The following is a 26,693-nucleotide window of genomic DNA, read 5'->3' as shown; positions in this document are numbered from 1 at the left end:
AATAATAGCTCGTATTTTTGGAGAGCTTTGGAGGGCCAGGCGCTGTTTTAAAACTTTTTATGCATAATCTCATTTCACGCCCATGCAAACCCCATTAGGACTGAGCTAACTGAGTTTCCAAGAGGGTAAGTGACTTGTTTTGAGGCCACTGTTGCAGAAATATAATTAAGAAATAAAATCTCCTCCCCACCCAGAAAACCTCTCCACAGAAGTAGAGGTTTTCTTTCTGAGAAAATGAAAACAATTTCATTATTGAATTGATGCATGTCACAGTCAACCCACTAAAGGGATTGCAAAACCGGAAAGAAATCTAACCCGTGTCTACAGCTAACTGGACACAACCCATTATAATTTTGCAATTTAGAGTCAGGTGACAAGTTAGGCCCCTGTTTTCTTTCTTGGGGATGACTTTTCAAAGCAGTGGCTCCCAGGTCCTTGAGGAAGCACATCTGAGTCCTGAGACTGGCCAGTGGCTTATTTAGCCATTTAAATGATGCACATATATTTGAAAAGGACAGAGAGAGATTCTGAAAGAAAAAAGAAGGTGGGGGGCTTCCCTGGTGGCGCAGTGGTTGAGAGTCCACCTGCCGATGCAGGGGACACGGGTTCGTGCCCCGGTCCGGGAAGATCTCACATGCCACGGAGCGGCTGGGCCCGTGAGCCATGGCCACTGGGCCTGCGCGTCCGGAGCCTGTGCTCCGCGATGGGAGAGGCCATAACAGTGAGAGGCCCGTGTACCGCAAAAAAAAAAAAAAAAAAAAGGAGGTGAGGAAGAGGGGAAGTCTCTTCCCTTATTTTCAACAGGGAGAATCAAGCCTCTTATTTTATTTTATTTTTTAAACATCTTTATTGGAGTATAATTGCTTTACAATGGTGTGTTAGTTTCTGCTTTATAACAAAGTGAATCAGCTATACGTATACATATATCCCCATATCTCTTCCCTCTTGCGTCTCCCTCCCACCCGTCCTATCCCCTCTTCCCTCTTGCGTCTGCCTCCCACCCGTCCTATCCCACCCCTCTAGATGGTCACAAAGCACCGAGCTGATCTCCCTGTGCTATGTGGCCGCTTCCCACTAGCTATCTATTTTACATTTGGTAGTGTATATATGTCCATGCCACTCTCTCACTTTGTCCCAGCTTACCCTTCCCCCTCCCCGTGTTCTCAAGTCCATTCTCTACGTCTGCATCTTTATTCCTGTCCTGCCCCTAGGTTCTTCAGAACCTTTTTTTTTTTTTTTTTTTTAGATTCCATATATATGTGTTAGCATACGGTATTTGTTTTTTTCTCTTTCTGACTTACTTCACTCTGTATGACAGACTCTAGGTCCATCCACCTCACTACAAATAACTCAATTTCGTTTCTTCTTATGGCTGAGTAATATTCCATTGTATATGTGTGCCACATCTTCTTTAGCCAGTCATCTGTCAATGGACACTTAGGTTGCTTCCATGTCCCGGCTATTGTAAATAGCTGCAATGAACATTGTGGTACATGACTCCTTTTGAATTATGGTTTTCCCAGGGTATAGGCCCAGTAGTGGGATTGCTGGGTTGTATGGTAGTTCTATTTTTAGATTTTAAGGAACCTCCATATTCTTCTCCATAGTGGCTGTATCAATTCACATTCCCACCAACAGTGCAAGAGGGTTCCCTTTTCTCCACACCCTCTCCAGCATTTATTGTTTGTAGATTTTTTGATGATGGCCATTCTGACTGGTGTGAGGTGATACCTCATTGTAGTTTTGATTTGCATTTCTCTAATGATTAGTGATGTTGAGCACCCTTTCATGTGTTTTTTAAGCCTTTTATTTTTAATGCATATTTGCCCCTGTGCCACATTCAAGTCTTAAGGGGTGGAGTCAAAATTTGAAACTAGGCAGGTTAACTGCAGAGTCCACACTCTTAATCTGTGTATCGTATTAACGCTCTGACACAGGTTTGTGGTAATTATGATCCTGCAAAGAAAGAGGTGGATGAAGCGTGAAATTAAAAGATGTAACAGCAGTGGCAAAACTGAGTATAAAATTCATCCATCTGCGGGGATAGTGGTAACCAGACGGCCGGAGGGGACACGTTCCCTGGGAGTGGATCCGAATGGGGATGATGGGACTTATAAACGACGGAGAGGGAAGGCGGGCTGGTCAGGGTATAAAGGTCCAAGCATGGACTGGAATAGTGGTGAAAATAGAGGCGTGATCTGAAGAACTGCACCCTCTAAGTAAAACCCTGTGGCTCTGAAGAGCAGAGGCAGGGCGATGGCAGCAGAAGGAATCCGCTGGGAGGGATGGAGTGGATTTGACCCTGGTGCTGCATTCACAGCTGCTCCAATCAGGCCATTCTCCGGCACACAAAGGTCCCACACATAGAACGCTCAGCAAAAGACTCGGGAAAACGGCTGAAATGCGGAGTGAAATGGCAAAAACAGAAGGAGGAGGACAGCTCCAAAGAGCGAAATTAGAGGGGAAGGTTGAACTAAGTCACCAAATACCCCGGCAGAGCAGGAGCGGAAAGGGAAAGGAAAATGGATTCTGATGTAGAAATGAAAGATGCCACTAGGAAGGGGCACTTTCAAAAATATGCTCCCGAATCTACTTTAGGTGAAGAAGTCTTAGGGGACAAGAGTTTAAAACAAAGTGATCCGTGTCCTGTTTTCCCTGGTTCCCTTTCCTTTTCTCTGACAGTAGCAGACGACTCGGTACCAACAAGCCAGACTTCATTTTTCTGTACATGTTGCCCATCTTTACGTGTTTCACGTATTTTTGGGCACGTGCACTGCGACACAGGACAGTAGGTGTAAAGAAGGCCTCAGATCGCTCTGCTTATTTTGCTGTCAGCTGTGTCTTGATCAGGTTTGGGGAATAAACACCACCTCTCTATTTCTCCTCAGCACGGATGCCAAACCTCTTCGTCATGTTTTTTCCCCCAATTCTTGACCCATTTCACATGAGGAATATTACAGAGACAGAGGAAAATAGGGAGATGGAACAAGGGATCAAAAACCACACGTCTGCCCACACACGTTTTTGTGGACAGAGTCCACAGTCCTTGGGGGCTGTTTTTCCTCCCTCCTTTGTTTCCCCGAGATGATGTTCTCTTCTGCAGTCGATAACTGGCTCTCCCTGCTGGCACGCCCCTAAATTGTGAAGGTCTGTCGTGGCCCTTTGAGGAATTGTCTGGGGCCGGGGGGTCTCCTCCTGACCTGTCAGGCGGCCAGGGACCCGGGAGCCTCTCCAGTGGGCTGGGCTTGATGCAGTGACCCTGCAGGATGGTCTTCCCCTGCAGGACTGAGGCACATGTCTGGATCTGAGCTGACAGAGCTGCTGGACCAGGTGGAGGGCGCCATCCGAGACTTTTCAGAGGAGCTGGTGCAGCAGCTGGCCCGCCGGGACGAGCTGGAGTTCGAGAAGGAAGTGAAGAACTCCTTCATCACGGTGCTCATCGAGGTGCAGAACAAGCAGAAGGAGCAGCGGGAACTGATGAAGAAGAGGCGGAAAGAGAAAGGGCTGAGCTTGCAGAGCAGCCGGATAGAGAAGGGAAGCCAGATGCCTCTCAAGGTAAGAGGACAGCCTGGCGCGTGGACCGAGCGCACCCACGCCTGCGAGCTCCCCGTTGCAGGTCCCGGGACCAGCCCTGCCGTGGCCCCAGACAGACCTGTCCTAAGCCGTGACAATGAGCAGGGACACCCTGGCAGACAGCAGAGCCAAGAGAGGGAGAAGAGCCCACCCGTGCCCTCTGCTGCCCTAGAGGATGCCCGGTCTAACTGGAGGAGACAGGATGTAACACTGGAAAATAAGTGACTGTGGCGTGTGCTCTCTTAAGCTAGATCTGAAAAAGTGGGGTGAAAGCATTTAGGATTGAAAGGAGTTGTCCCCTGGGACAAGCCTGCTACCAGCACAGCTTAGGGTGCTGACTCATCTCTTTAGGACGTCCATAGGGTGTTTCAGGGTGGAACATTATGACGCCTTGTGATATTGACCAGATTCTTCTAACCAGTGGTTCTCCATCAGGGAAGCTCAGCTGAATCAGCTAAGGAGCTTTTTCTTTTTTTTTTTTTTGCGGTACGCGGGCCTCTCACTGTTGTGGCCTCTCCCGTTGTGGAGCACAGGCTCCGGACGCGCAGGCTCAGCGGCCATGGCTCATGGGCCCAGCCACTCCCCGGCATGTGGGATCTTCCCGGACCAGGGCACGAACCCATGTCCCCTGCATCGGCAGGCGGACTCTCAACCACTGCGCCACCAGGGAAGCCTGGAGCTTTTTCAAAATACCTTTTCCTGGGCTCTCCCGCAGACCTACTGAATTGGGCCCGGGCATATGCATTTTGGAAAAAGCTTTCCAGATGACAGTCGTTTTACACCTGCCCTTCCCAATGGCTGGGCATTTTGTTTTCTTCCCTGAGACATTTTCATCCTCATCTGTCAAGGTTTCCCTCTGCTGCTTTATTTTTCTGTTTACACAATGGAGGCTGAAATGAGGAAACCCAGGAGTGCAGGGGGGGTCTCGTCGCCCGAGGCACTTACTCAGATAAGAGTCTTTGAGACTCTGCTATTGCTTCTTGCAAAGCTCAGGCTGAAATTTTGGCCTGTGTCTTAGCCCAGGTCTTACCTTTGCTTTCTAGTCGCAGAACTGGGGCCCGGATCTGGCACAGCATGGAAGCTGACGGGTCCAGGTAGCTTAGGGAGGACCCAGGCGTCCCTGGGCGATGAATATGAGCAGGAAGCACTTGCCCTTCTGAGTCTCGCTCTCCCCCCTCCCCAGCGCTTCAGCATGGAAGGCATCTCCAACATCCTGCAGAGCGGCATCCGCCAGACCTTTGGCCCCTCAGGACCTGACAAGCAGGTACACCCCATCTCCCTGCTCCCAGCTTCCTTCCCAGATTCTTGCAACTTGGTCTCTCCAACAGAGCAGGGGATGGTAATTCACTAGAATTATCCCCGCACTGGGGCAGGTTGCAGGGGGAAATGTCCTAACAATTTCTTCCATTCTAAGGAGGACCAGAAAGTGTCTTTTTTAAGGCAATGTTTTTTGAGCCTTAATATTGGAGGGTCTGGATAAAACTTAAAACTCAACACTACTTGTAGACCTGTGAGTTCAGTTGTTTTCAGAACAAAATGTATTAAAGGGGAATCCACTTCGTGAAAGATCCCATCCAAGAGCTTCATTACCTCTGCCACACTGGGCCACCAGGTGAGCCAATCCCACCAAGACTGCCTCTTCACTTCAGCTGCCCTGTTGACAGTAACCTGTGCCGCGGGGTCTCCTGTTTAGCTCCATTTAGTCAACACTTCTCACCTGAGAAGTGGCTTGCATTTCTGGCTCTCAGGTGCCTGCCATGTGCTAGGCTCTGTTGCTTAGGGCAGTACAGAGATGAGTAAACCCTGGTCCTGCCCTCATGCAATGCATAGTCTAACAGAGAAGGCCAGTTTGTCAATAGACACCTTTGAGATTGTGCACAAAAACTGTGTATGTTTTAGACATATTTGTAGCTAAATCCTAAGTGTTAGAATTCTGGAACTACAGCCTGGGAAGAAATTTTAGGAACATCTAACTCACTCCCCTGAGTTCACAGCAGTGAGAACTAAGGCCCAGAGAGAGTAGGCGTTTCCCCAAGGCCACGCCGCTAGTGGCAGGGCCAGGCCTGAAACACAGGCCTCCGGGTCTAGAGGTTTTCTCACGCACGACCCCAGGCTCCCTCAGAACCTTCCAGGTCTCTCTGGCCGGTGTTCTTTGATATCCCACTGGACCCTAAGATGATTTTGTTGTAGGAGCACCTCATCTCCAGCAGAGGGAGCAAACCCAACATCCCAGACCCAGGGCGGGGTTGAGGTTTTCTCACCAGTCATTTTGACAGAAGAGAAACCATTCATTCTCAAGTTGCACTGCAGAAGATAAGAAAATATCACCACTGCCACCACCACCCGCCCCTTAGAATGTTGTCTGCTTTCAGCCTGGAGGAGAAAAAGCTCACCAGGATTCCTAAATAATCAAAAAGTTTCTAGTGTCAGAAGAATATATCCGTTGGAGTGGAGGGATATTTTTCCTGGCTAATATGGTAAAGTCTTACTTTTAAAGAGACATTTTCCAAAAATGGGAAGAAAGTCCTGAAACGATGGTGCGCACACCGTCGTGGGTGTTGTCGAGAGTGTCAAATTCGACGGAAGCGTGTTTTTTAGAGAAAAGCCCAATCCCCATGCAAGCTGTCAACCATTATCTCAGCCCCCGGGGGGCGGGCTTCTGTCTCTCATGCTGCGCATCCTGCTTGTCTTCTAGTACCTGAATACAGTCATCCCTTACGAGAAGAAGGCCTCGCCCCCATCGGTGGAAGATCTCCAGATGCTGACCAACAGTGAGTTCCTCCCTTTCGCAGTGAGACCAGGGGCTCATTTCTCTCCCTCCCACCCTGTGAGTTTCACCCATGGTACCTCAGTCCGGAGGTGTCCCCAGAGCAGTTTCTATGGGTCAAAATGTGCTCCACACCGTTGCATCACGTCCCTGGCACGGGGTCTAATTAAAGAGTTCTGCAGCGCTACCCAGAGCTGCCTCGTCTTTTCCCGGTTCCTGTAAGGGAAGAGACTTGCCAGAGAAAAGGAGCTGGTGGAAGAGGCTGGAGCAGTGGCAGTGTGGTAGTGGTGTGCAGGGGCTCTCTGTGGTTCATCCACAGGTCTCAAGGCTGCGCACTCTCTGCCTTGCCCTTTCTCTCTTCTGCAGCTTGAGGTTGCCTCGTGTCCCCAAAGCAGGGAGCTCCTTCTAAGGGACTGGCTGTATCTAGTGAGAAGCAAGGTTTCTTGGGTGGGATAAGGCTGATTAGAGAGAATAGAGTCTGGTTTTCCTTCCAGGCAATGACTGCTTCCTCTCTTCCACTCTGACTCTAGTGTCAAGTAATATTAAGAAACATTCTGAGCTATGGGAGAAAACAGCCTGTGATCAAGAGCCTTTTGTAGGCAAAATCTCTTTATAGACATCAAACACTACAACCCCCAAAGGGCCGGGGGGCACGTGGTGTCAGCCCTCAGCGTCAGCTTGATTCTTTTAGGAAGAGAAAAATCCTAGGCTGAGATGTGGGGACGGGCTCAGTGAATCACGAGACCGTCCATCTCCCTGGCAACCGTGCACTGCATTGAGTGACGCACTAACCGGGCTGCACCGTCCGCAGCCCGTTGCTGTGCTGCTGCCTGGGCGGGAATGGACCCCTGCAGGGCTATTTGACACCCTAGGGAATGGGAAGAGGAGCTTCAGCTGTTTGGCTGAGGAAGATAGGTACCTCCTGGGCCCAGTGCTAAAGGTGTCCAAACGGTTTCATTTTTATCATTTGGGAGAACTAAAGCAGGAGGTTCTGGTAAACGGAAATCTTGCCTACATCAATAGATACTGCAGCCTTGAGAATCTGGAATTTTAAATTCAAAGTGCATTGGCTTCCTCTAAACTCATTTGGAGAGCCTTTATTTGCATACATATGCACAGAGATTTTTTTTTTAACGGAAGCAGATAGAAACGAGCTGACATTTATAGGTGTTTGTATTTTCACAAGGAGTAAGCATTTGGAAAATAATTTGGATAAATTATGAAGGTTGATATATGTAGAGTACTCTATCGTGCTCTTTACTTTTTTTCTATCATGCTCTTTTAAAAAAAAGGAAGAGCTATAACTGTATTACAGATATCTATTCAGGAATTCAGTGTGAAATCCTTTCATTTTAATAAAGAAACACTGGGTTTGCTTACACATTTCAAGTTCATTTTAAAAATTAGGGCTAGAGTATATCCGTCATTTAGAATACTCTGGAAACATAGAAATGTGAACAAAAGAAAATAAGTAACTTCTTGTCCCCTTCACTGTGGTTACTGTATGGTGTTTTTCAGCCATAGTATTTTATGCCTTTTCCATATGGTTGGGATTATACTGGCTATAAAATTTCATATCATGATTTCAGTCACATCAGTTAACATTTGGTTAACATCCTGGGTTTTTTTGTTTTGTTTTGTTTTGTTTTTTGCGGTACGCGGGCCTCTCACTGTTGTGGCCTCTCCCGTTGCGGAGCACAGGCTCCGGACACGCAGGCCCAGCGGCCATGGCTCACAGGCCCAGCCGCTCCGCGGCATGTGGGATCTTCCCGGACCGGGACATGAACCCATGTCCCCTGCATCAGCAGGCGGACTCTCAACCACTGCACCACCAGGGAAGCCCCTAACATCCTTTTTATGGCTCTCTCTTCTGTCATATGGACATACGACATTCCAATATTTTATCCCTTTAAAAAAAAAAACTGCCAACTTTCCTGAATACCAATTCTCTTGTAGATTATGAAAGCTCTCTTTTTGGGCACATCCTTGTATGGGTTTGTGAATCACACCTCCTCTTTCCCCGACTCCTGAGTCAAGAATGTAGGCCAAAGACTGGCTCCGGGGACTGGGCAATTTATATAAATTTTGGATTTTGGAGATCACCTTAGTCACATATTGACTGAGTGCAATTATTGTATTTTTACGCCTATCTTCTTGGTGGGCAGCATTTAGTCTACTCATGCTCAGTTGCAAAGTATTTTCAGCCTATTACATTGAAACGAATCCATGTCTTAAAATACAGAAGAGGGCCTCCCTGGTGGTGCAGTGGTTGAGAGTCCGCCTGCCGATGCAGGGGATACGGGTTCGTGCCCCGGTCTGGGAGGATCCCATATGCCGCGGAGCGGCTGGGCCCGTGAGCCATGGCCGCTGGGCCTGCGCATCCGGAGCCTGTGCTCCGCAACGGGAGAGGCCACAACAGTGAGAGGCCCGCATACCGCAAAAAAAAAAAAAAAAAAAAAAAAAAAAAAATACAGAAGAAATAAAAGAAACCATTGCCTGGATGGCCTGAGGTCCAGTCTTTTTCTGGAGTTGGCCACGGACTCATGCCACCATCAGGCTCTGTTCCTCACCCACTCCTGAACTTTGGAGTCAAGTTCCATGACCCTGACTTGCAACTAGGCAAGGTAATCAATGGAAAACAAGACCTAGGAATGGACTGGGGGGTCCCTCCATTGTAATGGTTGCCTACTGACCCCAGCTATCAGGGCCAGCTGATCTTTAGTGTTTTTTCCACTTGCCAAAAGTAATACATGTTCATGGAAAAAAGCTGGACACTGTAGAGATATCACGTAGAAGGGAACATCCCCCGGGCTCTCACACTCTGAGGTATCGGCTTTTTACGGTTTCATGCACATTCTTCCAGATTTTTCTATGAATATTAGCATTTATTATTTACTCATTTAAAATTAATACATAAAGTTCTGCAGCCTTCTTTCTTCATTCATAAGTATGTCTTGTATATACAGATCGCTCTCATTTCTCATGAAGCTGTATGAGACTGCATATATACCATATACACCATAGTTTACTTAAGGCATCTATTGATGATTAACTCTATTGTTGGATAACCCACCCCTGCTCTCATTTTTTGATAGTATAAGCAAGGTCCAGGTATTTTCTTGAAGGATTTTCTACAAAGCTGACTTCCACAACATGAATCATGAATATGAGAAGATGCTTCCTAGTTTAATAACAGAAAAATCTGTTTAAAAACTTTTATAAAAAGCCTTTAAGCTTTATTCACTTCCCTATTGTTTGCTTCATGTGTAGGTCATATCCTGTTTCAACAAGAAGTCTGTAAGCTCCTTGAGGGTCACTAATACTCTTGCATTTCCACAAATTCTAGCGCTGTACTGGGCATAGAGCAGAAAATATTTGTGAAATTAAATTCGTTTGCTGTTAATAAACTGGAGGTGAGAACTTTGCTAATAATATCTGTTTATATGAATAGAATGTCTTTAAAGACAGATTTATCGGTGGTTCGGTGATGTGACAGCTGTTATTATTAACATTTGGATTGCATCCGAAAGCTGATTCCTTTTTTAAATTGCTTTGTTTATTTTTATGATCATTAAAGATACATACTTAGGAGGTGATGTGGAAATTATAGATGAGCACACACACAAAAAGTAAAAGATAAAAGAGAAGTCACCTCATCCATAGGGCCCCCCTGACTCTTTTGATGGATTTCCCACCAGCCCCCTCCCCACCCCAGCAGGTTGAATGCTGACTCTTGTCAGAGGCTTCTAGACTTTGCTCAGTACTCAGTGAATGTCTTGTTTCCTTGACTCTTTCTCGCTCACTTTGGGTTGGTGGGTTGTCTGGCCCCAGAGGTGAGCTCTATGCCCTGATGCATCTTAGCTCCTTTCTCTTTCCTTCTCCAGTTCTCTTTGCCATGAAGGAGGATAATGAGAAGGTGCCCACTTTGCTGACGGACTACATTTTAAAAGGTAAGAGTGGCCCAGGCCTCTGGGAGCAGAACATCCTCTAGGGCCCCCTCCCCCAGGACTCCTGCTGGACACATGGAACCCCGCACTGCAGCCCTCCCAGGGCATCCACGCCAGGCCAGATCGGGCAGGGTCAGGGAACTCAGTGGACAATTGTGAGGAGGCCCTCGCCTTTGGATGTTGCTAGGAGGCCTGAGGAGGAGATTCCATCACCCCCGAGTCACCAGAGTGACTCCACACAAAAAGCAGCCAAACCAACAAAAGACTTATTGTGAAAGTTCTCTGTGGCTTGGGCTATTTAGTTGGCAAAAATAAAGCCAGAGGATACCTTTAACAGTTTCAACTACTTGAAAGGCAGCAAACTAGAGTCATGATTAGCTACATCCTTTCATAACTTTTTTGTTTCATCTTTTATTATGGAAGTTTTTAATATATATAAAAGTAGAGTGAACAGTATGATGAACTGCCATGTACTTAACATCCAGCTTTAACAATTATTAACTCCTGGCCAATCTAGTTTTCATTTATATCACTTCTCTCTTCCATGTTTTTTTGAAGCAAATACCAACCATTATATATATTTTTCATCCATGAGTATTTCAGTGTACATTCCTAAAATATAACCACGATATCATGATCACAACTAGAAAAATAAAAAATGTAAAAGTATCTTTGAGGGACTTCACTGGCCGTCCAGTGGTTAAGATTCCACACTTCCACTGCAGGGGGCTCAGGTTCGATCCCTGGTCAAACTAAGATCCCGCATGCCACATGGCATGGCCAAAAAAAAAAAGTATCTTTGATTACCCAACCAGTGTTCAGGTTTCCCTGATTTTCCTATAAAATTTTTTCAGATTATTTGTTTGAATCAGGATCCAAAGAAAGTCCATACATTACAATTGCATAATGTATCTCTTAAATCTCTTTTAATATATATAGGTTCCCCTTTCCCTCCTCTCTCTCATTCTTTGAATTTTATTTCTTAGAGAAACCAGGTTATTTGCCCCATAGCATTTCCTCATTCCAGCTTTTCCTTGGTAGTTGCGTCCTCACGGTTTCATTTAATACGTTCTTCAACCTTTTGTATTTCCTGTTGCCCAGTAGAGCTGGAGGACTGATCGCACTCAGATCGTCCACACCATAACAGACCAGGCAAGGCCAGAGAACTCAGTGTACAATTGTCTGCAAAATTTTTGATAAGTTTTTGGTTATCAATGGTTGTAAACTTCCGTTAAGAGACACCTGTTACCTGGTTGTCTTTCTTTGGGGGATATTAATATCTGTATTAGTCTGCTCAGGCTGCTAAAACAGAAGACCACCAGGTGGCTTAAACAACAGAAATTTATTTTCTCACAGTTCTGGAGAGTAGAAGTCCAGGATCAAGGGGCCAGTAAAGTGGGTTTCTAGTGAGGGCTCTCTTCTTGGCTTGTAAACAGCTACCTTCTCGCTATGTTCTCACACGGCCTTTCTTCTGTGTGTGTGTGAGGAGAGTGCCAGAGCGCTCTGGTGCTGCTTCTTACAAGGACACTAATCCTGGAAGATCAGAGCCCCACTCATATGACTTCATTTAACCCTCCCTCCTTAGAGGCTCCATCTCCAAAGACAGTTACACTGGGGGTTAGGGCTTCAACATGAATTCTTGCGGGGACACAAACATGGACTCTGTAACACTCTCCATCAGTGGTCATTCATTGTCCAGATTCTTTTTTTCATTAGATTTTGCTCCACAGGCACAACTTTGGGTGCAGCTTCCAAAGGCTTGTGGACCTCAGTTTAGAACCTCTGAGCTGTATTGTTTTCATAAGGCTCAGAAAGATTAATCTTAAATTTCTGCAGGATGAATTTAGGCTAAACATTGGGAAGAACTTCTGACTCTTAAAGGTTTTAAAAGAGTATCCCATTTCTCAAAGGAGGTGTGTAGAAATGGGTTCTATAAGTCTGGGAGCCCGAGAGCTAGACTTTACCCCTCACGATCCACTGAAATGTCAGTGAATTTATAAAACTAGTTAACATTTACTGAGCACTTTCTATTTGCCTCTGAGCAACCCTGTGGGGTAGGCAGAGGCACAGTCCACTGTATACATGAAGAAACAAGCACAGTTAGGAGAAGTTATTTCCCGAAGGTCATAGAATTAGTAACAGCCAGACCCAGGACGTGAACCCAAGCAGACGGGCAGCAGAGACCATGCAGTTAATCATGACACTGAACAACCGCCTGTCCCTGGCTCTTCCTCCTTCTGGAAGGAAGACACGTGATCACCATCCTTCCCTGGTTCTCAGGGGGCAGTTCTCTGCTCGGGACACTGGCGAGAGGCTGGCGTGGCCACTCTCGGCCACGGACACCCCGGGCTGGCAGGTGTGGCCACACACTCGCTTTGACGTCCCTTCTCTCCTCTTCTCTTTCCAGTGCTCTGTCCGACCTAACCTTGCCCTTGGGAGCAGCCTTGCTGCGGAGGTCACTGAGCAAGAGTCATCCCACTGCAGGGACTGCATGACACCACGTAGCCTCCGCCGTGTATTTAAACGTGTATAGCTTAACCTGGATTAAACATGAGCAAATGCGCGGGGTCCTTTGCTGTTGGCTTCTAGTCCTAGTAACCATTGGATGCATGACCGAGGGGCAGGGCTGGTGACGTCACCTCCTCTCTGCCTGTGTCGGAGGGAGGTAGACGCTGTCGCCACTCATGGTGTAGTCTGGCTCCAGCCCTCAAAAACAGCTTCCACTCTAAGACTAATTTTGAAATAAACCTTCATTTAATTAATATCCTTCATGTGCTTTGGCGTGTGGTGTCCCTCGGCCCTCTGGTACAAACCTCCAGATAAAGGATGTGTAGCTGCAACCACATGATGCTCGTGGCCCGTGGCAGCCAACACGGAGTTTAGGGCTGGGCCGTGGGGGGGGTGCATGCCATGCCCTGTGGCGGGGCTGCAGTCGTACAGACGGAAGGAGGAGGCCATCTGCAGACGCCTAAGATCTAGCTGCTTGACAGCTTTACAGGGAGCCGCACGCTGAGTTGGAGGAGCTACTGGTTAGAGAGGAGAGTGTGAAGTTAGCACATGGCAAGTGAAGCTCAAGGGGGAGCGGCTGGGAGGCTGTGGTGCCTCCTGTTGGGATGGCCGGGTTGACTCCTGCAGGCCCGGGTGCTGGAGGGCATCAGCTCTGCTGGGCTCTCCCAGCGTGGGGGTCCCGGCTGCTTTCCTGACTGCTCCCACCGACCCCTGGTATCCTCTGGCCGTGCGTGCCCTCCTTGCCCTCCCTGCAGCCCTCGACTCCCATGTGCTGTCCCCGGCATTGGTGACAGGCAGTTGCCAGCCTCTTTGGGCTAGCAGGTGAAAGCTGTCCTCGTATCCGGAGGGGGCTCGATTTCACCACGACCTGAACTGTTTTGGCTTCCATCTTCTGGCTTGAATGATATTAACTCTGCAGATTCCCACAGTCCTGTCTTAAAACAAAACTTTTATCAAGTACTTGCTATGCACCTGCCACTAGCTTTGTCACCTCTACAAATCATCTTGCATCTCGGCAGCCCTACGTAGGTAGTAGCATTGCCCTGATAGAAGGATGCGGAGACCAAGAAGCAGAGATACTCAGTGTGGTGGAGTCAGACTGGCACCTCGGCCTCTTATCCAGTTAGATCTCCACCCCCTCTTAGGAGTTTGGTGTTTGTGTGCCACACGGAAAGCTGTGCTTCACCACACTGGCAACTCCACAGAAGGCCACAGATCGACACAGGCGACAATAGAAGGCATCCTTGTTGACCTGCCTCTCACTTCCTGGGCCTCTGCTTTTCTAGGAGCGGTGCCACGAGCAGTAGCAGTCTTCCCTGGGGGTGAGGCGGGGGAAAACTACCCCAGTGCCTGCAGCTCAAACTCAGGCATCTACACAGAGCAGGACTTCTGTGTGGACAGGGCCCCGGCCGCTATAGGAAGGTGGAAACACCACAAGGTACCTGTGCAAATCCTCAGGGGTCAGCATGTGGACCTAAGTACCAGAGCTTTGACAAAAAGGGGCACCTCTAGCTCTGCATTCTTTGGTGCCACGGCCAAGGGGCAAAGGGCCACTGGCAGGGTGAGGTCCTTAGCACGATTCACACTTTGCCAGCTATGGGGTGGGTTGGGGGGAGCAGTGAATTCCCAAGAGCCTTCCTTCCTGCCTTGGATTTGTCAGATCTGGGTCAGCCACTCCTTTCCCCCAATTTATCCTGCCAGCAGGTGTCTGAAGCAGCAGAGACAAGCTAATCAAAGCTGCTGGCAGTTAAAAATAAACCTCAGGTGTCAAGGAGACACTCCATCTGGGAGGAGGTGAGTCTAGCAGGACGGGGGGTGGGAGCAGCGGCTGCTGTTTCTCTCCTGTTGTCCACATCAGGAGCTGAGGGGGATAGTAAATCAGTGTCTCGTGGTTTTTGCATTGCCCTTTCCTCTGTCCTTGCTACTCAACATGAGGGGCCCAGACCAGCAGCAGTGACAATGCGTAGAAACTTGTTAGAAACGCAAAACTCAGGCCCAGCACCCAGCAACCCCCCCGCAACCGTTGGAAGCTGCATTTTAATGAGATTTCCAGGCAATTGGTGTTTGCGTTACGTTTGGAGACACTTTGCTAAGCTTTCAGTAAAAAGCTGGAGCCCTGACTCTTGGAGACTGAACCCTCAGAAAGCAAGGATGGTGTGATTAACAGGTGACCTCACTGTCTTCCCCCACCCCTCTGGTCCTCATCCCTCAGGACTGTTGTGACGTCCAGGAAGAGTCCCAGGGCGGATGGATACCTCAAACTCCAGTCAGTCCCGATGGCAAAGCTCAAGTCGACCTACAGACTTGAGAAGGCACTCAGCCAGGGCCACCGGGGAGCCAAGGCCTGCAGGGCACCCTCCTGGGCAGGTAGGACTTAGTCCGGCCAGCAGGCTCCTTTACTGAGGTGCATCCGTGTCAATTAAAGGCCTCCATGTGGGTTTGGGAAGCTTAATCTGATCCAGTCTTGGTGAGAAAATGCCACTGTAGGGCCTGATGCCAGCCTTTGGTTGTGTAGAATTGAGTCAGACTATCCTATGTCCCCACATTCCCTTTCCTTGTATCTCTGCCTCAAGACGGGAGACAAATGTGGTATCTCAGAAAGAAAACCCAAAGGAAAATTAATTAATTAATTAATTAATTAATTTTTAAAGAAAGGGGACTTCCCTGGTGGCACAGTGGTTAAGAATCCGCCTGCCAACGCAAGGGACACGGGTTCAAGCCCTGGTCCAGGAAGATCCCACATGCCGCGGAGCAGCTAAGCCCGTGTGCCACAACTACAGAGCCCGTGAGCCACAACTACTGAAGCCTGTGTGCCTAGAGCCCGTGCTCTGCAACAAAGTGTAGCCCCCGCTCTCCGCAACTAGAGAAAAGCCCGCACGCTGCAAAAAAGACCCAGTGCAGACAAAACTAACTAAATAAATAAACAAATTAAAAAAAAATAAGAAAACCCAAAGGGAAGGATGTTGGGCTACTAAGTTTTATGGGATAAGTTGGAGTTTTAAAATGAAGTAAACCTTTTGCACTGGAATAATATCTGCACTATAACTATCTTCAGCTAGAGGTCAGGGAAGAGACAGGGAAAATCATAAGGTGCAATCCAGTGGGTGTTTTAGTATGAATGATGAACCCAGTCCTAACAGACGTGATGAGTCCATTCCATGGGCTTTGAGCATCACTGTGTCCTAGGGACTCCCCCAGCAGCCCCGTCACAAAGAGCGCTTCCGGTCTCACGAAGGCCAGGAGCAGGGGGCACCCCAGGGGCCCAGCCCTCCTTCAGCAGAAGCGTGAATCGGGAGGGAGCCAGGAGAGGTGACACCCGGGCCAGCGTCCACGATTAGTATGCGTGGAGGGGAGAGTAATTAGATGCAGCTCTTGGAGAAGAGACACGCACATTCTTGATGGCGCCTGATTATTTATTTCCTTGGGAGGATGAGAGGAGACTCCTTAGGATTTCTGTCTGAGCCTGAGCTTTGCTCTCCTCCTCCCTTCATGAGAGAGGGGATGCAGAGGCCACTCTGCTTACCGGGAAGGTGCTTGGCTTCGTATTACTGCCTTTCTTTTAAAAGAACAATGGGCCACCTTAGCCCACAGCCTCGCAGCTCCACCCCCCCACCCCCTGCCCAAGCCCTCATGCATATTCATCCTGCTTCAAAGAGCACAGCATGGAATATGCAAATTGGCCAGGCAGGAGCTGGTTGGCATTTTGATAATAGCTTTGTCTGATAAACCCCAGAGAGACGCGCACATCTAGTTCCCCTCTCTCTCTCTCTCTCTCTCTCTCTCTCTCTCTCTCTCTCTCTCTCTCTCTCTCTCTCTCTCTCTCTCTCTCTCTTCCCCTCCCTCCCTCCCTCCCTCCCTCCCCTTCCTCTATCCTCTGTCCCCCTCTTCATTCTCTCTTCCACTCCCCATCTGTCAGAGAACAGGAAAATGAAGCGAGTTAATGAAAGGCCAGGTGTCTGCATTCCACGCCAGTGTATTTCCACTTTTCTCTCCTCTCCTCCTCCTTTGAACAGACCATTTTGTTTTTCCCATTAAAGTGTTCCTGATCTGACAACGCCCGGGGCCCCGGGCCTGCCCTCTGCTCTCAGTGGCCTCCCCCACTTCGTCTGGGCCCCATTCTCTGCTCTCTCTCCCAGAGATGAGCTCCCTTCTCTTTGTCCTTTCATCTTTCAACCTGGTTTTACTGTCAACAGTTGAGCCTAAAAAACCCAAGAACCTGGCCTTGCCCTCTGAACAGCAGGGAAGGAATCACCTACACAGGCTGGAAGTGAGGGAGGCTTGGATGTCTGTTGTCATCACTGACGGATTACTCGGACTCAGCAGTTCCTGACCTCTCGCATCCATCTCTACGACACATCTGAGCAGCCATCAGCGACGGCGCAATGGACCTGCCAGTTGCCTGCTTCTTGGTCCCCGTCTGTTGATAGTCAACAGCGGCCTCTCCTCCAACACTATCTCCCCAACCCCCTGCCGCAGCGCAGCTCCTAGAAAAGTACGCAAAGCAATTTCTCAAGGACTTAGGTCCTGCCCCTCCCCCCGCAATGTAAATGGTTCCAGCTGGGGCTGGTGGGCTACTGGGTAGATGCTCTGCTTCGGGAGAAGCAGCTAAGGTTTGGATCCCACGTCTGTGAAGGCTGTTTCATCTGGGAAACTTACAGGAGGAAAGCAAAGGCAGGGGCAGGGATGCAGGCACCTCCGAGGATTTCAGGGAAGAGGGGAGTCTCTTCCATTGACCTTGAAGGCCAGCCCTGATCAAGCCAAAGCTCAGGAGGCAAATTACCTCATAGAAGGCGCATAGGTTTGAGGCTTGGGTTCAAATCCCAGCTCTACTACCTATTCGCTAAATAATTTTTGAGAAAATTATTTAATTTCTCTTTTTCCTTATTTTAGACATGGGATATTAATATTAATAATAATGCCAGTAATTCTCCCAGGGTTTTTTTGAATCATTTACAGTATCTAGCATATATGCTAAGTGCTCAATAAATTGTGACTTTTATTGTTGCTGGTAAACTTCTAGGAACATAGAGAAAGGACTGGGCCCTGTGGCCTCTTGAGCCTCATCATTTTTTCAATCCAGAAGGCACCAGGAACACCTGAAAACAAAACCAAAACAAGGTAGGGTGTGGCCTGTTTCCCTCAAATTAGCCTCACCACCCCCCCCTTTAGGCTCCCTAAATCCTGCTTAGTGGTGGCCCATGTGATTCTAGGACCAGTGGCCTCTGGGCTCTCCTGCACAAGGCGACAAAGCCAAGAGGCAGGGCTGGGTCATGTTCTGATTTCTCAGCAGGTTCGTTCAAGGTGGGTGGTGGAGGAGGGACGGTGAAAAGTCACATTTATTTTTGCACTTAGAGAAAAGATTCTATTTTCACTGGCAAGGAGACAGGTAGGACAGAAGAGGAAGCACACAGGCCACCCCAGACGCAGTCAGAGAAGCCTCACGTGCTGTAGGATTAGCACGTGATCCGATCAGGTGGGGTCATGAGGATAAATTCAAGAGGTGGGAGAAAGGCACTGCAGGTATCCCGCAGAGGAAGTAATCCTCGAAGACCACTGCTTCCTCCACCCGCCGCCAGAGGGCAGCTCTCAGCTCGAGGGGTGGAGGTTGGCGGCATCCGGTGAATCTATGTAACGCGGCGGCGCCCCGGGCTCCCGTGGCTGGACGTGGACGGCAAAGGTGGGTGACAATTTACAACGCGCTGTGGATGGGGTTCCCACAGGGAGTGGGCAAGTTGGGTTTACTGACCCTTGGTGCCCTTTCCAGGACTGAGAAACAGTGTTTTCACTCTAGCCTGGGATCCTTGTCGTGTGCAAAGACCGCTGGAGGGGGCGGTACGGAGGGCAACAAGACCCTTTCGGCTCAGAGCGACTCACCGCGGAGCTTTTTCTGCAATCAGGCTTGGGTGAAGCAGTGGTTCAGCATCTCCGGGGTGCTATTCAAAATGCACGACCTCAGCCCCACCCTTGGAGAGTCTGCCCTAGCAGATTGAGAATGGAATTTGGGTGCCTGCACCTCCAAAAGCCTGCTCAGCAATTCTGAGGTGCCTCCTGCAGAGAACTCCTGAGGTGGGAGTTGGGAGAGAGGCGAAGATGCCCCTGGGCATGGAGGTGCTGGGGGGATTTCGTCACAAGAGAGCTAGGTTATTTCATCTCCTTCCAAAATGTGACCCCATGTGCATACACAGCGCCGTGCAGGCAAAGGGGCGGCAGGAAATGTGGAGCAGGCTAGCTGCTGGGGGCCTGGGCAGTGATGTGGCCTCAGCTTCTCCAGCAGGGCTGGGGCCGTCCGCACGGAGGAGTGGCATCCCCAGGAGAAGCTGGGGATCCGCTGCACTGTCGTCCGCGGGACTGAGTTTCATAGAAGATCCACCAAAGGGGAACTTAAAGACCCTCCCCTCTCACCCCCTCGCTGTGCAGGTGAGGAAGTGAATTTAGATGGTCCCTGTGTGTGAGGGGAAGTATTGGCAGAGTCTCAGTCAAATCCAGGGGAAGCCAGTGCTCTTTCTTTCCCTGCAAAGGAGTCACGGGAGGCCCGCAGGTGGGCAGAGCTGGCCTTACGTGAGTCTGATATCATAAAATGTTGCAGTACTGTGGGGGGAAGAACCACCCAGAAATTCACGAAAGAGCAGGTGGGTGGGAGATCTGCACACCTGAAGTGAGTTCTCTGGATAATGCTTGGGTGTAATAAGATGAAAAAAATCTGAAAATGAAAAGGTATAATGAGATATACACAACTGAAGGGAATTGTCTTAAATGGCTGATTGTAATGAGATGTACATAAATTGTCAGGCTTGTAATGAAATGAAAAAAAATTCTTGCCTGGTAATACTGGGTGTAATGTCTACACCTGAAATAAGTCGTCTCAGTGCACTGAATGTAATGAGATGCACATAATTTTAAAGAGTGTAATGAGATGAAAAATAAATCAAACACTTGTCTTAAAATGAAAGATGTACTAAGACGCACACACCTGAAGGGCATTGTCCTAAATGGTTTTGGTTTAATGAGATGCATTTAATTTGCAAAGGGGCTAAATGAGATTGGCCCAGAGAGAGGCTGAGAAATATAAAAGTATAGGGTACACTTGAAAGTGGTATCATAAAATCTGCCTGGTATGTGGGATGGAAATAAGATGCTACCTTAGAAATGCATGGAGGACTTCCCTGGTGGCGCAGTGGTTAAGAATCCGCCTGCCAATGCAGGGGACACGGATTCGAGCCCTAGTCTGGGAAGATCCCACATGCTGCACAGCAACTAAGCCCATGCGCCACAACTACAACTGCTGAGCCTGCGCTCTAGAGCCCGCAAGCCACAACTACTGAAGCCCATATGCCTAGAGCCCGTGCTCCACAACAAGGGAAGCCACCGCAATGAGAAGCCTGCGCACCACAATGAAGAGCAACCCCCGCTCACCACAACTAGAGAAAGCCCACGCACAGCAACGAAGACCCAGCACAGCCAAAAAGAAAGGAAGGAAGAAGCGCGTGGAGTATGATGCTACTGGCATTCTTTCTGCCAGTACTCTGTGACCTTTGGCCTGGGCTGCTCTGCAAAGTTAAATTATCCTCTGTCCCCCATACGATGCCAGGCCCATAGTAGGCACCTGTGGATACTCACTGAATGATTAACTGGCTCAGGGAGTTGTAGTGTATTTAGCAAAAGGAAGTTAAGGAGAGCAGCTGTAAAACAAGGAACTTCTAAAAGGCATCTGAAAACTATTTTCTGAGAGCGATGTTCCTCAAAGTCTTTAGCATCTTGATCAGAATCTGGGAAGAATCTAGTCGTGGAACCTAATCATATATAACAAGCAACCTGGTGGTTTTTATGCCCCAAGGCTCATGATCGCCTCTGAAGGCCAGGTAGGCAGGCAACATATGAGTGAAGGTATCTGGATGTCAGACACAGGTACCTTTGCAATTAAAGGTGGGAGATTCTTCACTTCCACAAGTATATTTTTCCCAATTTTTTTCAAAGGCAGAGCCCCCCCCCCTTTTTTAAAGGAACCATTGTTTTATTTTTATAAATTTACTTTAATTAATTTATTTATTTTTGGCTGCATTGGGTCTTCGTTGCTGCGTGTGGGCTTTCCTAGATGTGGTGAGCGGGGGCTACTCCTCGTTGCGGTGCATGGGCTTCTTGTTGTGGTGGGTTCTCTTGCGGAGCACGTGCTCTAGGTGCACAGGCTCAGTAGTTGTGGCTCGTGGGCTCAGTAGTTGTGGCGCACGGGCCTAGCCGCTCCGTGGCATGTAGGATCTTCCCAGACCAGGGCTCGAATCCGTGTCCCCTGCATTGGCAGGTGGATTCTTTTTTTTTTTTTTTTTTTTTCTTGGTACGCGGGCCTCTCACTGTTGTGGCCTCTCCCGTTGCGGAGCACAGGCTCCGGACGCGCAGGCTCAGCGGCCATGGCTCACAGGCCTAGCCGCTCCGCAGCACATGGGATCTTCCCGGACCGGGGCACGAACCCGTGTCCCCTGCATCAGCAGGCGGACTCTCAACCACTGTGCCACCAGGGAAGCCTGGCAGGGGATTCTTAACCATGCGTTACCAGTGATGTGCCACCATCACTCTGGATGGAGCAATGGGTATAGAGATATATTTTTCTGTTTTAAAAAAACCACTCAAATATTGGAGGGAAAGGCAAAAAAAGGAAATGAAAAAAAGGGAGGAGTAAGCATAATTAGTCAATGAGCCAACCAAGGGGTGGCAGCCCAATACTAAATGACCCTCAGCCTTCCGGTTGGGGGATCACATGAGTTACCATTGTCACGACAACCTGGAGACCACATCATCGGGGGCTGCAGTGACTCAACTACATTCAGCTGTAGCCGGGTGGGACTATAGGTCCCAAGTTGCCTGATTGCCCGATTTTTGAAGAGAAACCAGAAATCTGAATTTTTTTTTTTTTTTTTTTTTTTTTTGCAGTACGCGGGCCTCTCACTGCTGTGGCCTCTCCCGTTGCGGAGCACAGGCTCCGGACGCGCAGGCTTAGCGGCCATGGCCCACGGGCCCAGCCGCTCCGTGGCACGTGGGATCCTCCCGGGCCGGGACACGAACCCGCGTCCCCTGCATCGGCAGGCGGACTCCCAACCACTGCGCCACCAGGGAAGCCCCAGGAATCTGAATTTTTATGTGCAACCTTCTAACTTAAATGTTGGCCCCCAAATTTTACCAAACAATATATGGTCCAAACAAAACATGACCGTGAGCTGAATTTGACCTGAATGCCTCGTGTTTACAACTCTGAACGATCAAGTTTGAGGTCATTGTCCTAGGATGCAATCATAACTCATCCATTACAGGGATGTTAGGAGCTCACTTCAGTCTCAGTCTTCCCCCAGAATGTGAATTCCCTGAAGGCAAAGAGCTATGTCTTTGTTGATCACAGTTATATCCTCAGTGTCCAGAACTGCCTGGGACAGAGGCGGCGCTCAGTTAATACATGAATGAATGAGTCCGTGCCGGCTGCAGTGTGACAGTCACTGCCCTCATACTGCCGCCTCCGTATGCTGAAGCAGCAGAGAGGTCCCACGGTCGAGGAAGTTGAGCTCTCTCCCACGGTCGAGGAAGTTGAGCTCTGGTCGTGGACTTCCCTGAGCAGGAATCTCCAATCAGTTCATCCCTCATGGGCTCAGGGCTGGGGCTAAAAGTTAGTCTGAACATTTCCCAGGGCCCTGATACCACAGCTCCATTTGGGGGTAAAGGAACTCTCCCCCACCCCCACCCCCGCATTGTCCCATCTCTCTTTACTTCCGCATGGATTGTGGCACATCTTCTCCGTGGGTTGGATAGGATTGGGGTCATGCACAGACAGAGCTTGCTGCCTTCTCAAAATACAACCACCCACATCTCAAATGATTTAGGAAACCACTTTTTAGTTAAAAGCATTGTGTAAAAGATGGTGGAACTTGAGAGAAACACTTAGGAAGGGGTGGGAGAGGCTGGGGTAGGCCACTGTAATTTCTGAGAGTAGTGTTTCCTAAAATGTGTTTTGTGTGTAACTAGTATAATTGAATAGACAGTACTTGAAAAAAAAGAAAAATACATTTGGGGAACATGTTAAACAGAGACAGGTTTCTTTCCTGCAGGACTTCTCAGAGGCTTTAATATACTAATGCACATCATGAAACTCCTCTATCAAAATATGGTATGCAGTTCATCCTAGACTAATTGGGCTGTGGAATTTTTTTTTTTTTTTTTGATAGCATATCATTTAAGACTGTGTTCCTTGGAAAGCACTGCTTTGAAAGCTGTCTTCCTGGCTCTGGAAGGTGAAGTTCTAGGTATCATCGTCCTGTGGCTCTTGAGACTTTTTTTTACTGCCCAGAGGCGGTGTCTCTGCTGTGTTTGCAGAATCTCCAGGTGTGACTGGGGGCTGGGCTCTGGGAGGGCAGTGACCCAGGGGACCACTATCCACGCTGCGTGGAGGCCCGTTTTGCCTGTGGAATCACTCCCTTTCCCATCTTCAGCCTGGCCAGAGGGTGTCCACGGGTAAGTGTAAACTCTGCAGCCTTTTTGAACGGGAATAAGGAACCCCCCCACTCCTGCTTCTAAACCGATACCCCAGTACAGGGCCCAGAGAAGGAAACCTCTAGGTTGAAAGTAACACGAAAGACTGCCTCTCTTAGTTGGGGAGATAGCTGCCTCTAAATTTCTTCCCGCCCTAGGGAATAGAGTGCTGAATTATGGGGTTCAAAGGGCAGGCTACCCTCTGGACACAGCTCCTGGATTCAATGTGGCAGTCAAGACTGCCTCTCCTTCCTGATTCCCGGGACCTTTCACCTGAGGGATAGGGCATGTGAGGGCTGGGGGAGGGGCAGTGGTGGCCCCAGCTTGGATGGAGGTCGGAAAAGCAAGGGGCTTCGAGGGTAGAGTGTGGTGGAAGAGCACCCCTGCTATGGGGGCAGCCTGCCAGGAGAGGGCAGTGCAGAGCCTCCTCCTGTCTTCCCTCCTCCATCTCTTTGTCTTGGAGCAGACACGTCTGCGCAGAGTGTACTGAACTTGGCCGTCTTCCTCCCCAGACAGGTAAACTGAGGACACCCAGAAAGCCTTCTTCCTTGGTCCTTTCATGGGTATTCAGGTCAACAAGGAGTATGCTGAGGCCTCCAAATTTTCTCTGGTCCAGGGTCCCCCTAACCCGTAATCACAGAAAAAGAGAATCGCGCGCCAGAATTATGGTAGGTAATAAGGTTTACTGAAAACTCGGCCACATTCAGTACTGGTTTGGTGGATACATCAGAAGAGGTTGCATAACATTAATTAGGCAGGTGGAGGGGGCTGGGAGGAGGATGTGTGGGCACGTGTGTGCAGGTGTGCCTGTGCTGGGATGCCTGTCCAAAGTGATAAGTGGAAGGGTGTGTGTGCGTGTGAACAAGAAAAATGAACCAGAACAGGAAACGTATTTTATCCCACTTCACGTTGCAAAAGTCTCACGCCAAAAAAGCTAGACTTTCCTCTACCTATGGCATCAAAAGGGAGTAAAAAATGATTGGATCACCCAGATTATAAATAAGGTTATTTGTTTCTCAAAAATTCCTATTAAAACATTAAATATCAGCTCTTTTGGGGGAAGAAATACATTCATTTCAGGGAGACCTCAGGAAAGCCACCATCCTCCTGCTCCTCCTCAGGGGGCCCCGCGGGGGCCCTCGAGTTGAGCCAGGCAGCCGCTCACATGCTGCCACTGACGGAGACGGCCAACGCACAACTGACAAATGAAGCTGCAGGTCCATTAAATTAACTTCAATGGAAAACACACGTGTGATCAGTCCCGTCATTCACAGCCATAGGGGTGGGAGGGAACGGGAGGATGGGGAGCCAACCCCGGGGGACTGGATGTTGGGGTGGGAGGGCGTGTGTTGGGCAGATGGTGGGAAGACTCCTCCTCGTGGTGGAGCCCCCGTTCCTCCAGTGCTGTGTAAGTGACGGCGTGTAGAACAGTGAGGCGGGGGGTGGGGCGCCTCCTCCACACTTTGGATATTGATGGGAAGAGGGATGTAGCACCTTCTCCAACCCCTGGCTTCCCACTGGGCTGGATGCTTCTTTCCAATGTTTCTTCTGCCTCCTCTGCAGGATAGAGTGAAGACGAGAGGATGAAGGCTGGTGGAGCCGGCCTGGGAGCAGGGGGACAGCAGTGAGGGACAGGAAGCGTGGACAGATTCCAAGCTAACCTGGCTCCACCCTCTCTGATGGCCCCTGGAGGGGGTGGAACATGTGGGGAGCTCCATCCGAGGGCTGGAACATCTGGGATAAGACACCGCTGTCCTGTTGTTACAGGAGCCGAGTTCTGTGACCACTGGGGATAGCTGTGGTCCCCAAAGTCACCTTGATATGGCTCCTAGCCCAGGTTCTCCTTGGGTCCTGGAGCCAACCCAGGTGAAGGGATTCCGCTTAACCTCCTATAAATGAGCCCACCAGCTTACCACTGATTTCCAGGAGAGAGAGAAGGCAGCTCCGGTGGCTCCCATCCCTCTCTCCCAAGTCCACGGCTGCCTGTGCCCAGAGACAGGGCCTTGGAGGGCTGAGAGGAGCTCTAGAAGTCCAGGTCCCGCCCTGGCCTGCCGGATGTGATGCCTCAGGCCGTTCCCCTCCTCCAGCCACGGATTATACATTGAGGCTCCCTCCTGCCCTTGAATGTCTCTCAGAGGAGCTGACAACCCTCTGGAGGTGGAACGCAGACCCCCTTTGTCTCTCCCTTTCCTCCTAACTCTGCTCCCTGGCAAAGGCTCACTCTGTGAACAGCACTGATCCACCTCACAGCGCAGGGCTTGTAAACAACTCAAGTCCTTCAGTGGCGGGGGCTTGGGGGCGGTGGGGGGGGGGTGCCATCTGTCCTCAGGGATTTGGTGAGTCCAGATCTCACTCCTGCCTTTCTGTCCAGGCTGCTCAACTGGCCCTGCCAAACGGAGTCCTCTGCAGCTCTAGGGAAGCGGGGCCAGGGTACTGGTTGAAGCTTGGTGGTTGGGAAGGAACAGGTGTTTCCTCTGCATTTCCTCCAGCTACTGATTTTGGGAAGCCAGGGTCCAACTTCCTCGGTGCTGCCTGCCCGTGTCTCCTCCCCCCCACCCTGAAGCCCTCCTGACGACCCTCCTGCTCGGTGATCAGTGCCACCTGGGCTGCCCGACTACTCCAGGGAGTCACTGTGTTCCAAGCCCAGGTCGCTGACATTCGTCGTCTGCAGCTCGTCGGCCTCGTCCTCCAGCTCCTCCTCCTCTTCCTCTTCCATCTCATCCTCATCCTCTTCTGTCCCATCCAGTGAGTCGTCGTGTGCGGCCATCATAGCCTGCTGCATGGCCATGGTGGCATTGTCTGAGGACAGGGACTGCAGGTTGTCCAGGTTGATGGAACCTACGTGAGAGAAGAAGGCAAGGGTCAGGCCCAGGAAACCCAGTGGCTTCAGTGGTGAGCTCCTACACTGGACAGTCCCCTGGCGGGAAGTCTCCTGTCTGTTTCCCCTGTCAGCCACTCCCTGCCCCACCCCAAGCAGCAGCACTCCTGGGTACCACTTCCTGAGCATCTTGTGGGTAAGTAGGTCAAACACTGTTGCCTTTCGAAGAATTCTGTAAGTAGGTATTATCATCCCCATCCTAAAGAGGATGAAACAGTCTCAGACAGTTGTCATTAGCTCAAAATGACCCAGTCAGGCATGATATAGCTGGGATTCTCTCCCTGGTTGGTCAAGCTCAAAATCTGTTGATTTCTACTCTACCTCATAAGACTATTGCCCACCACACAGAACTGGTACCCAGTCATATAAATGCACGTATACATGAAGGTACGCCTGCACACGTGTGCACCTCCACTCCACTTCCCACACAGAGCTAGCTTCACATGCTAAGCTATAAAACGTTGTCTGGCTCGTGGCTCATTGAATTATTCATTGTGTACCAGGCGACCGGCAA

The 26,693-nt window shown here is 49.6% G+C and overlaps 2 protein-coding genes across 8 annotated transcripts in view; one reads left to right on the top strand and one right to left on the bottom strand.

Moving 5' to 3' along the window:
* FEZ1 (fasciculation and elongation protein zeta 1) overlaps positions 1-13,051 on the top strand; it is a 40,272-nt gene extending 27,221 nt beyond the window's left edge. For 4 of the 5 annotated variants that reach the window (XM_082627438.1, XM_082627441.1, XM_082627437.1 and 1 more), the window contains 5 exons: positions 3,266-3,555; positions 4,757-4,837; positions 6,269-6,344; positions 10,225-10,290; positions 12,695-13,051. In XM_082627438.1, coding sequence (XP_082483564.1) covers positions 3,266-3,555; positions 4,757-4,837; positions 6,269-6,344; positions 10,225-10,290; positions 12,695-12,711 — 530 coding nt within the window. In that variant the 3' untranslated portion in view covers positions 12,712-13,051. The remainder of the gene's footprint in view (positions 1-3,265; positions 3,556-4,756; positions 4,838-6,268; positions 6,345-10,224; positions 10,291-12,694) is intronic. The other variant, XM_082627440.1, reaches the window with a different exon arrangement.
* A 10,926-nt stretch (positions 13,052-23,977) lies between these two features.
* Positions 23,978-26,693, bottom strand: part of PKNOX2 (PBX/knotted 1 homeobox 2) — a 256,409-nt gene continuing 253,693 nt past the window's right edge. For all 3 annotated transcript variants that reach the window (XM_082629707.1, XM_082629708.1, XM_082629709.1), the window contains one exon: positions 23,978-26,139. In XM_082629707.1, the coding sequence (XP_082485833.1) occupies positions 25,916-26,139 (224 nt within the window). In that variant the 3' untranslated portion in view covers positions 23,978-25,915. The remainder of the gene's footprint in view (positions 26,140-26,693) is intronic.

This window comes from Mesoplodon mirus, assembly GCF_964341445.2.
Source record: "Mesoplodon mirus genome assembly, chromosome: 7".
Taxonomy (NCBI): Eukaryota; Metazoa; Chordata; class Mammalia; order Artiodactyla; family Ziphiidae; genus Mesoplodon; species Mesoplodon mirus.
The sequence above is the reverse complement of the archived record's forward strand: the minus strand, read 5'-3'. Positions and strand labels throughout refer to the sequence as shown.